General features: G+C 38.5%; 2 protein-coding genes and 1 non-coding gene across 5 annotated transcripts in view; 2 read left to right on the forward strand and 1 right to left on the reverse strand.

Moving 5' to 3' along the window:
- The window catches only part of tmem209 (transmembrane protein 209), a 13,528-nt gene extending 7,490 nt beyond the window's left edge, over positions 1-6,038 (reverse strand). Inside the window, exons 1-6 of one of the 2 annotated variants that reach the window (XM_053650695.1) lie at positions 5,797-6,038; positions 3,875-4,034; positions 3,724-3,782; positions 3,394-3,525; positions 2,812-3,038; positions 1,344-1,548 (exon numbers count right to left, since the gene is read on the reverse strand). In XM_053650695.1, the coding sequence (XP_053506670.1) occupies positions 1,344-1,548; positions 2,812-3,038; positions 3,394-3,525; positions 3,724-3,782; positions 3,875-4,011 (760 nt within the window). In that variant the 5' untranslated portion in view covers positions 4,012-4,034; positions 5,797-6,038. Of the gene's footprint in view, positions 1-1,343; positions 1,549-2,811; positions 3,039-3,393; positions 3,526-3,723; positions 3,783-3,874; positions 4,035-5,706 lie in introns of both variants that reach the window. The other variant, XM_053650694.1, reaches the window with a different exon arrangement.
- Positions 6,039-7,874: 1,836 nt separating this feature from the next.
- On the forward strand, positions 7,875-7,946 carry trnaa-ugc (transfer RNA alanine (anticodon UGC)). Its single transcript has one exon. It is a non-coding gene; the product is annotated as a tRNA-Ala (tRNA).
- Positions 7,947-9,245: 1,299 nt separating this feature from the next.
- On the forward strand, positions 9,246-11,944 carry lyrm5a (LYR motif containing 5a). Of its 2 annotated transcripts, none has more exons than XM_053650387.1 (3): positions 9,246-9,313; positions 11,135-11,208; positions 11,366-11,944. In XM_053650387.1, the coding sequence occupies exons 2-3, from the start codon at positions 11,164-11,166 to the stop codon at positions 11,576-11,578; spliced, it is 258 nt and encodes an 85-aa protein (XP_053506362.1). In that variant the 5' UTR covers positions 9,246-9,313; positions 11,135-11,163; the 3' UTR covers positions 11,579-11,944. The 2 variants fall into 2 exon arrangements, with proteins under 2 accessions (XP_053506362.1, XP_053506361.1); XM_053650386.1 differs by lacking the exon at positions 9,246-9,313 and adding an exon at positions 10,239-10,322.
- Positions 11,945-12,000: the final 56 nt, after the last annotated feature.

A 12,000-nucleotide genomic window follows, 5' to 3' on the forward strand; every position in this document is an offset into this window, starting at 1 on the left:
TTTCTAGATCAAGTAGAGGAAAAAAAATTATGGCGTCATCAACAATTAAAAAAAAAATCATATTCTCCATGAAGCTAATTCCAACTTTCTCGAATAGCGAATGACAGATCAACTTTGCAGGACGGAGGCTTGTCATGGTCCAATTTTTTTTTAATTTCCACCATAAATTTTCAGTGGGATTGAGATCCAGACCGTTTGCTGGCCAGGTCACTGAGCTGATATGCCTTTCCTAAAGAAAAGCTTTAACACTCTTTGCTCTGTGGTAACATGCATTATCATCCTGAAAAATGACTTTATCACCAAACCTATTTTCTATCAATGGAATGAGAAAATTGTCAAAAATTTCAATGTACACCTGTGCATTGACTGTTGAGGTCTCCCCTGGTCCTTTACCTGACATGCAACCCCATATCATAAATGAGTGGGAAATTTAATTGTTTTCTTCAGGCGGTCATCTTTATATGTTTCATTAGAACAACACCAGACAAAAATTCCAGCATTATCTCCTTCACCAATGCAGATTCATGATTCATCACTGAATATCGCTTTCCTCCAATCATCCACACTCTATGACTGCTTCTCTTTAGCCCACTGTAACCTTGTTTTCTTCTGTTTAGGTGTTAGTGCTGGTTTTCGTTTGGCTTTTCTATACGGAAATCCCATTTCATTCAGCCGATTTCTTATAGTTCTGTCAAACACTGACTCCTGTTTCCGCCCATTTGTTTTTCATTTGTTTTGTTGCACATTTTCTATTTAAGGTATATTGCTTTGAGTTTTCTATCCTGACGCTTTGATGTCTTCCTTGGTCTACCCGAATGTTTTCCTTTTATAACCTTCCCATTTTGTTTATACTTGCACCAAATTTTAGACACAGCTGATTGGGTACAACCAACATCTTTTGCCACACTCCAAATTGGATTTCCTTCTTGAAGGAGTTTTATAATCCTTTCCATTGTTTCAATTGACAACACTCTTGTTGGGGCCATGTTTCCTTTCAAAAAGTCCAAGGTTAAGCTGTGTAAGCACTCTCTTAACTGCAGACTGATTTGCATTTTTAGATTTGATATTTGTTTTAGAAATGAAAATGACAAGGTGATTCCATAATTATTTTTCCCCTCTACTTGATCTGGAAAAAAAATATGCCATTAATTATAATAATGTAATTTAACTTGTTTGAGGTATGTTTCACAAAACCAGAATGTTCATCTATTGAGCAAAAATTGTTTTGTGTCATATCTGTGCTTTGTTTATTTACTATGAAATAAAAAAGCTGGGTCAACATCCTCCAAGTGTGGTGATTCCATAATTTTTGTCAGGGGTTGTATTATGACATTACACTTTACCCAGATGGCTGCGGTGGCTCTTCTCTTCCTCTGAACGAAGGAATTTCTCCAAAGATTTAAGGTCATCCATGTAGTCTTCCTTCCCTCCAGGAGAGCTAAAAACAGAAGGGGATGTGCGGTAGCGTGTTCGTAGACTTGTGCCTTCTGCTGGACCTAGGCTGCTCGGGTAAGGAGAGGAGCTGCTAGATGGACTGTAGTTCAGTACCTAAAGAAATACATTGCTATATTTTCAGGACAATCTGCTAATAACACTCATCATGAAAGCTTTGTCATAGACAGCAAGAGGCTGGAAAGGGGAAGGAATGTTTACAGTCGTTATAAGTGATAACAGGAAGTAATTTGTCTCTCAGACATTCCTCTACATTAAATGTGACGATAAATTGTCAAAAAGTATATGTTGCTCATTAATAAATTTAAATTGCTGACATAATGTGGTATAAGAGGAATAAAGCACTTCAGGACTTGTGCTAGGAAAGTAATCAACTTTGAAGTGATAATTGTAACCCTTCTTTACATTGGGCCACATCACACCATGCCTTCATTGAATCTATTTTCCTATGACAGCAAGTCATAAGTTTTATTCCTTAGTTTGCTTAGCATACAATACAAAGGAAGCTGGATAACCAAGCTTTAATAAACTATATGGCCAAAAGTTTGTGGACACCTGAACATCACACCCATATGTGGTTCTTCCCCAAACTCAAACTGCTGCCACAAAACTGGAAAAACATTTGCTTAGAATGTCTTTGTATGTATGCTGTGGAATCACAATTTCCCCTTCACTGAACCTAAGGGGACACAAGCAAATCTGTTCCAGCATGACAATGTCCCCTGTGAACAAGTGAGTTCCGTAAAGACATGGTTTACCAAGGAATTTGAGAGTCTTGCACAGAGCTCTGACCTCAACCGCACTCAACACCTTTGGGATGAACTGGAATGCTAAGTTTGCACCAGGCTTCCTCACCAAGCATAAGTGCCTCATCTGACTAATAGTCTTGTGGCTGAATGAGCACAAATCCCTACAGCCACATTTCAAGAACTAGTGGAAAGCCATCCCAGAAAAGTGGAGTCTGTTATAGCAGCAACAGGGGAACAAGTCAATATTCATGCCCATGATTTTGGAATGGGATGGTCTTTACTCCATACTTTTGGCCATATAGTGTATGTTCATCTTAGATAGAAAGACAGATTTACTTGATCCCCAAGGGGAAATCTGAGTGCTACAGCTGCAAAGGACATTGACATACTAAACAAAGTTATAACATTATAACAATACATAAAAATAAATTTAAAAAATGCAAAATATAAAACTGAAACGTAAGCTATTTTTAGAAACACCAGTTCTATAAGTGGTAGAAATGTAACATATTTTAACAAACAGAAGCTCTGGCTTCATGAAGGTGTGACTCTATAGGCTATTATAAGGACAAATAATAACAAATTTGTTTCCAGTGCTGTGTGTACAGACCTTGCCATATGCCACAGAAGGGGAAAAGGGTCTGCCGCTGCCCGGTGAAGAAGGGTTGCTCAGAGGTGGGCTGTACCCAGACACACAGCTAGGGGAAAACTTTGGACTCGTGCTGGGGGGTCGCGCAGGGCTGAAACTGAGCACATTCTGTCCCTGCAGTGGAGATGACTGGGAAGCCACCGGAGTCTCTTTCTTCTCCGGCTTTTGGGGCGGGGAAGCCTGAATTCCTGCAGACACAACGTGTACAGCTCAGAAAGCAAAGTCTATTGCTATGTGCAGACAGGCAAACAAAGATGTAGTCTTTTTTTTTGGCATATTTGAGATGTGCAAGAAATGGTAACAACTAGCATAAAGGCAGTCAGAGCTTAATCATAAACGGACATTCTCTTTGGCATATACTGCGTTATGTCTATAACACCAATGTTAAACCTGATGTAGTCAGTAAATATAGTGAACAGGAAATCATTTTGGATTGTGTACAGGAGGGGAAAAGATTTTTGAATGGATCACAGGTCACCTAAGAAATGTAAAATATAGCTACATATCAGCAGATATAACCGCATGATGGTTATCCATAATCACCAGAGTTGTCAAGGCCGAGGAGACGATGTTGCTCAGGAGAGAGAGCCACGGTTGAAGGTGCCATGGTGTACTTAAAGTACTTCCAAAAATCAAAGATGGCATTCAGGCTGAACAGAGAGGCCAGGGCTAGTTCTGTTAATAAAACAAACAAACAAACAAACAAATAACAATAGTTAGAACAAATATGATGATCTCAAAAAAATCTTGGCTGAATTTTATAACAGATTGCGTGACAATATTTGTTCAACATGTCAGATTATACGATGAAGGTCCTCTGAAGAATTCTATTACAATGTGTATTTTTTTTAAAATCTGGAAATCCACACTTACCAATGTACCAGATGGGCCAGTAAGTTATGTTATAGTATCTACTCAGCAGCTTTCCTGACCTGCAACACATGTTCATTCTGGTTAACATGACAGAGTGCAAAATATGATATTATGCATCACTTTTATGCAAGATATTTGCAGAATCCCTCACATTTCTGTGTAAATCATTCCAGCCAGAGAGATGTTGAGAACTGCCCAGGCCAGGAGAACCTGGCGCTCCTGTTCCTCTCTCCTCATCTTCATGGTCTTGTCAATAAGAGAGTTCGTGCCATCTCTTTGTGGTGTCATTGCCAGCTTTGGGTTTGTGCTGTCTGCAATCAAAACACACTTTTAGATTGAAATGAAATGGTTCCACCATTTATTCAACGCTACATTCGGCAACTATTCATACTCATTTAGAAGTTTTACTTCAAAACATAAAACTGAGACAAATCTAGTGACTTTTTACTCCCACCTTCACACGATTTCTGTTCTTCATTTTAAACTCTTCTTCTATAGGGTGTCCCAAAAGTCTCCATACATAGGGTAAATTAATGCTTTTTTAGCTAAATGTCTTCCAAAAGTTTTCATACTTCGTTAATATTATATTTTTTCTTTCAGATAGCCTTTAAGAACGCCTTTGACAGAGGAAGAACATAATGAAATCATTCTCATGGCTGGATCGGGAAGCTGTCGCAAGGTTGTGATGGATTTGAATAGGAAACACGGCGAGCACATCACACACACACACACAACACTGTTCCTAAACTTATTAACAAATTCAAAAAGACTGGAAGTGTTGGAGACCAACCGAGCAGTGAACATTTACTGACGAAGACATAACCCACTTGATGCTGGCTTAAGCCAGGTGAACACTGTGCAATCTTTAATAGTCCTTTGCGACTGTTGCTCGTCAGACTGTACGAACACGATCCCCACTGTAAGCCATGTCACACTGTAGGATCTCGGCTGTCATTAATGTCGGACTGTACAACAGTCAAGAACACTCAGACGGAGGAGGACAAGCCACACTACAGGACTGTGCCTCAAATCTTCTGACACTGCCTGAATTTAATCGGAAGAAAAATTTGTTCGCGATGGCCGATAATCGGCTGTCAGGGAACACATCAAACTAACAATTAAATACTACAGATTTTGGCCTAGGATTATAGGAATCGTTTAGGATATGTCTCAGACAACCAAATCGTAGCCAAAATCATAGTGTGTGAACCCGGCTTTAAACACAGTCCACCTCTGTATGACTACTTTGGGGACACCCTGTATATTTACAAATAATAAAAGCAACTTATTCCACTCGTAACCGTTTCCTTTGTATCCATCTTTCCAAATATTATCACTATCAGTGCTTTCATTTTGTTTATTTATTTATTTTAGTAGTTTGTAAATAATTAGTTTGACTCTATTCGGCAAAAATGCAGAAAGTTCTTGGAGGCATTAGTGAAGAAGACTTCTTTCTGTAAGAAACATTTCTAAGTGTCTTCAGAAACTCTTCATGTAACACACAAACAATCCTGAGTCACTGAATATGTAAATGAGTCCATGATGCCACCTGAAGACTTTTAGAGACTGTTAAGAGACGCGTAGAGACTGTTTAGAGACAGTTAAGAGATTTGTAGAGACAGTTAAGAGACGTGTAGAGACAGTTAAGAGACTGTTTAGAGACGTGTAGAGACTGTTTAGTGACGTGTAGAGACTGCCTTGGCTACTTTTCCATGAAAAGAGTCTGCAGCAGTGCTCTGAGTTCAGGTTTCTCTACAGGACACATGCATAAGCACTGACACTGAGTGCTCCTGTGCAGCCAAACCAACAAGCAATCTAGCTAGCTTGGAGACTTCTTACAAAAAATATATTACAATTAGCATGAAATACTGAAGCACGCCTGCTCTTTACAACTCCACGGGGTTTACATGAAGCACTGCGAGCTGTCAGGACAAAACAAAACGTCAGTAATATGTCGTAAAATTATTAATATTTTCTGCTTACCTTCCTTAGCATGGACCACAGCAACGGCTAACTACCCTGTGCTTACTGCAGCGCTTTAATTCTACTTTAAAATAAACATAAAACACAAACCTGTACTGTTTTAGAGGCGACTCATACACGGTAGAAAATACGCCCTAAAGCTACCAGAAAAGTATACTTTAAAACTTATAAACTCAGCATACATTATCCAGGCGCCAAACTATGCGGCATGAGAGCCTGGCTGAATCCCAAATAGTTCTCCGTTGCGCATGTAGTACGCTAGATAGGGAGTAGAAGCAATTATATCATAGCCTTTGTAGGGCGCTTATATAGGGATAAGAAGCTGTTTTGAGAAACAACCCATAAAAAAGTCCACCGCTCGATCAGCTCACCGGAAACAGTCTTGTCTATTTCAAAATAAAAGCTATAGCGTAGGTTTGGGGGGGGGGGGGGGGGTTTGGGGGGTTTGGGGGTTGGGGGGGGGGGGGTAGGGGCAGGTGTGCATGTTCTCCCCATGCTGTGGGGGTTTCCTCCAGGTACTCTGGTTTCCTCCCCCAGTCCAAAGACATGCATGGTAGGCTGATTGGCATGTCTGTAGTGTATGAAAGGGTATGTGAGTGTGCTCCGTGATGGATTGGCACCCTGTCCAGGTTATACCCCACCTTGTGCTCCATACCTCCTGGAATAGGCTCTAGGTTCCCTGTGACCCAGTAGGATAAGTGGTATAGAAGATGGACGGGATTAATTCTGATTGTCAAAATGGGTTGCTCTTCAGACTAATCAATATAGTTTTTTTCTTTCCTTTAGAATGTATCTAGCATTCTATCTTTCATCTGAAGAACTTTTTTGCACCAACTTTACACTGAATGAAAAACGTGGCAACTGGTCTAGTCTTTGCTCTTGTTCATGTATGTCTCATGTAAACCTTTATTCCATTTGTGCACAGACAGATGTGGAGAGTTTAAAAAAAAAAAAAAAAGCAAATGTGGTAGAAAATAGTGTTTAAGTGTTAAAAACTGTACTGATGTGAGTTTCGACAAAAAATTAGTTTCTGTCAGGCCAGGTTATTGCAATTATATCATGAAAGCATTTTTTTTCTATTTTTTTTAAACAGAAGAGAAACTATTTTTATAGCACAAGAGATATGCTTTTGCCATGATCTGCATGTGTTCTTTTCCATTTTCTGATATGTTTTGTAGTGAAGTACTCTCCTTTTAGGAGCGAGTCCATGAAGATGGCAGCGATTGAACTCGGGGCCTCATACATGCAGCATGCCTGCTACCACTGAGCTACATCCCCATATGGTGCCCTGTGATTGGTCATAAGGTGTGACTTATTTATTTTAATATGAATTCACATGAATGTTAATATTAATGTGCTCGTTCTGATACGTTACTGTTTCTATAGTAACAGCTCATACAACTGAACTTGAAAGGCGGAAGCTCCACATCTAAGACTAATAATGACCTAACAGCGTCATTATATAGTTTCATTTAAATATGCTTCCCCCCAAACTCATGTATTTTTATGTAGTGTAATTTTCCACCCACAAAACATCAGAAATTCCTGTTATGGCTAACAAGGCTGATCTTGGTCCACCCCTCCATGCAGAACATTTTAAGCTCCTTTATATTCATACTCTGTTGGGGGGAAAAAACATAAGGTTAAAAACTGGACACTGAGACAGTCATAGTATTTCTTTGACCCATTTGTCACCAACCCTGTTCCTGGAGAACTATCTTCCTAAAGACATTAGCTCCAACCATAATCGTGCCACATGACCATCTAATCATTGCCGTAAGAAGTTTTTGATCAACTAAAACAGGTGTGTTAGATTTTGGTTGGGGAAGAAACCTGCAGGAAGGTAGATCTCAAGGAAGACCACTGCTTTGACCATTAGTGATTTGTAAATATCTTTGGCTTCTCATCTTGTTGAAAACTTTTTTTGTACCTACATGCAGGAGCAACCAGGATTTGGGCTAAAATCCTGGTACTATTGATGCGTTCGGGGCAAAGTTACAACTTGTACTTTGCCTACTACCGGTAAAAGCCAATGAGATCGCTCCCTCAACTTGAAAACAATTGACTTGTCAACCTAGAGTAGTCTTCTCAAGTACCAGTTCCATTCATGTTTACAGACTGACTTCAATTATCATCTGACCTCAAACACCCTATTTTCTTGTAGTTGTGGGGATGTAGCTCAGTGGTAGAGTGCATGCTTTGCATGTATGAGGTCCTGGGTTCAATCCCCAGCATCTCCAAGGGATCTTGTGTTTGAGACTTTAGAAAAACTGTTCCATTGCCTTGCTGGGGGCTGTAACAATAGAAACCCTTGGTGGGTTTTTAATGGAAACTGTAATGGTCCCTGTGGGTCTCTACTGGTAATTTTTTGCCTTCTATAGGTGGCCATACTATTAAGGACCAGTAATGGTATTCCGGTGGATTTATTGGTATTTCTAGAGGAAACCGTTAGAATTTCTGTGTTGGTTTCTATTGTTTTTTTTCAGCAGGGTAGTTTATGTATGCAGTGTTAGAATCAGTCTATAGGGTTAAAAACTGGACACTGAGACAGTCATAGTATTTCTAGAAAATAATGTACTTGTCAACCTGCAGTAGTCTTCTCAAGTACCAGTTCCATTCATGTTTACAGAGTGACATCAAATCAATATGGTCGCTCACAGTGTAAAATACCCCTCCACTACTTTTGAATTAGATTTTATCAATATTGGCTTTAGACCAATTAACATACAGATACAGTACTTATTATTTACTTATATTATATACTTGATATTACAGCTTAGTTCTCTTATTCAAAGTAGTTATATTGTTCAGAAACGTTTTTGATCATTCATGTTCCATACCTGTCCGTTATATAGTTTTATAAGTCATAAAAAGGGGGGGCTTTACGTACAAAAGATTGAGAACGTGTCGTTATTATCGTCCGATTTCAAATATCTTCTCTCTACCACACGGTGGGGATGTAGCTCAGTGGTGGAGCGCATGCTTTGTATGTATCAGGTCCTGGGTTTAGTTCCTGCATCTCCACGTCAAACGTCTTTTAAGTTTTAAAAAATAAACAATAGAAACCCTCATAGAATTTGTCATATTTATGTATTTAATGGAAACTCTAATGGTCCCCGTGGGTCTCTACTAGTAATTTGTTGCCTTCTATTTGTGGCAATACTATTAAGGACTAATAATGCTAATGTAATGGTTTTAATAGTTAATTGATGGTTTGTAATGGTGTTTGGAGTGGAAGCCATTAGAATTTCTAATCATAATTGTTTTTGTTGTTGTTGTTGTTTTCAGTAATCTTTCTAATAAGTAATGATTAAATGGAAAGTATAGAATAACTAAATAACTGTAAAGATAAACAATTAGAATCAGAATTAACATCATTTATTCCCAGATACATTTCTAGGGAAAATGTGTGATAATGTGTGTTGTGGATTACATTCACTGTTCTGACAGATAACGATCATATTATACTTACACTTTCAGGCGAGGTTGTGAGTTCAGACCTTTTATATTGAAGACGAACAGCAATGGACCGCCCCTTTTAGTCACGTGACTAGTGGATAGCAAGCCATGCCTCTCACTAACCTTCTGATACGAACTTGAAATGACGGTGAGTGTTTACGAGCTCTGGAAACATGCTACGTGCAGCGATATTTCAAAGAGACAAATGTTACCTAATATGCTATTACTTTTAGGTGAAATACACAACCCATGTTTTTATTCAATAAGTCTTGAGATAAGAGCAGTAATAAGCGGTTGATGGTAGGCCACGTACATGAAAACAAAAAACTGCACCTGAAGAAGGAGCACTAATTTTTAAAACGAATAATTTTCTTACACTCAAAATCACATTTTTAATAATGTCAGTTGGTTTATTTCTCTTCGTTTCTTCACTGATATACGCTGTGTTTGTGCTTTGATTAACGCTGTAGCTTAGTTCCTGTTGATTAGGTTTGCATTTGCGTTTTGTAGTTTCTCAGCCACCTGCTTGCCGTAGTTTGTTAAAATTTACATATTGCATAGAAGGACACCACACTCATATCATATCCGGTGTACGAGACATAGTTTTTAGTATTTTATTAATGAGCTCATGGACGTAAACATGGTGATGTTTAGGAACGCCAACATGTGTTAATGTTACAGCCATAACATTAAAACTACTGACAAGTGAAGTGAATAACATTGATTATATCTTTACACTGGCACCTGCCAAGGGTTGGGATATATATTCATGTGGATGTTACTTTGACACATACCACCTACATAAACATTGTTGCAGACCAAGTACACCCCTTCATGGCAATGGTATTCCCTAATGGCAATGGTCTCTTTCAGCAGGATAATGCACCCTGCCACACTGCAAAAATTGTTCAGGAACCGTTTGAGGAACATAACAAAGAGTTCAAGGTGTTGACTTGGCCTCCAAATTCCCCAGATCTCAATCGATCGAGCATCTTTGGGATATGCTGGACATACAGGTCAACTTACAGGACTTAAAGGATCTGCTACTAACATCTTGGTGCCAGATACCACAGCATACCTTCAGAGGATATGTGAAGTCCATGCCTTGATGGGTCAGAGCTGTTCTGGCAGCACAAGGGGGACTTACACAAAATTAGGCATGTGGTTTTAATGTTGTGGCTGATCGTTGTGTATCTCTCAATCACATGCTTTTTCTTTTATTTATTTATTTTTTATGTTTTTTTTTTTTTTTTTGTAATATCTCAACCACAATTGAAGCATTTTAAAATCTGGTTACTCTCAGAAGTGAAAAGGGGGGAAAATTGCATTTAAACATATCATTCCAATTCCACTGAAACATGCCCTGCCTTCCTCTACATTTAAAACGTATTCTGCTTATGGAAAAACAACATTGTCAACTTTGTAAGAATTTATAACTTTACAATGGGAAATGAGTTATCCCTTTGATTATCAGCATCAGCCACATAGTCTAATCAGCTGAGGTAAAAGTCACTCATGGCATTGTCTTCTCTTTACGTTCCAAATAACTGTCCAAAAACGTAATCAAATTGTGAGAAAAGCACACTTAGCTACCTAGGCTTTAGACATCTTTAGGGAGACAATGCATGTACTGCTGCATTTGTTAAACTGGCTCCTTTCCCAGCATGATCTCTGCAGGCTGACAGCCAGGCCCAGGTTAGAAAAGAAACTAAATAAAACAGTTTCATAGTGTTTTAAATTAGATCTGTCAAAGTATATTCTTTCAAATCAGATTTTCCAAAATTTTGGTCAGTTTACAGACACTTACTGTATGACAGCTTTCCAGGGCCACCTGACATTTAGCAGGATAGTGTGCAGTTTTGTGTAGAAGTGTATAACAAGACTGAAATGGTAAATACCGTTATACTGTGCCCCATGAGTGTCAGATTATAACCATTTCTTTCTGTTGATTTTGTCTTTTCTGTAAAAGGTCAATTAGTGCCTTGGAAAAAGGAAACGATGAGCAATCCACTTAGGGGAGAAGTTATCAGATTGTACAAGAATGTGAGAAAATCTCTGCTTTTACAGTTTTTCATCATGAGTATGTAATGTCTGTGTAACTTTGTATTCACTGCAATATTGGAATCTGCTCTTACAATATAGTATGAAGCAGAGTGTAAACAGATTTAAACTACTGTTATTCGTTTTTTTGGTTTTAAAGCTTCTCTACCTTGGGAGGGAATACCCAAAAGGCTCGGTTTACTTCAGGGAGCGTCTAAAATCAGCTTTTCTGAAGAACAGAGATGTCACAGACCCTGAGAAGATCCAAAAGCTTATTCATCGAGGGGAATTTGTGATTAAGGAACTTGAGGCCCTTTATTTCCTCAGAAAATACAGAGCCATGAAGAAACGCTATTACGAACCAGAACACTGATGTTATCATGTCTATACTATTGTCAAATGCTACATACAGTAGCGGAAAAAGAATGTATAAACATTACTAAGATGTTTTATTGTGCTGAAACGAAAAAGCTATTTGTGGCTTATCCTTTTTCCATTTTAAGATGAATATTACAGTGGTATTGTACAGATCATAATGCCCAAACTGCCACGCTTATAACTTGAGTGGTAAACCAAGGACCATATGATAATAATTCATGTCATAAAAAAAAAATACAGAACAGATACTGTCCTGATCTGAACAAAGACTGTTCTCAATTGCCACTGATTTTGTAAATTACTCTTTATATGTGATGGTGGATAAGAGCAAATGCAACAATAAATGAATAGATTAGTCATATACTGTGTATGGTTTATTTATTTGTAATATAGTGCCATTCTCAAATCTAAGCTCAA

Source organism: Ictalurus furcatus, chromosome 19, assembly GCF_023375685.1.
Source record: "Ictalurus furcatus strain D&B chromosome 19, Billie_1.0, whole genome shotgun sequence".
NCBI classification, from domain to species: Eukaryota; Metazoa; Chordata; class Actinopteri; order Siluriformes; family Ictaluridae; genus Ictalurus; species Ictalurus furcatus.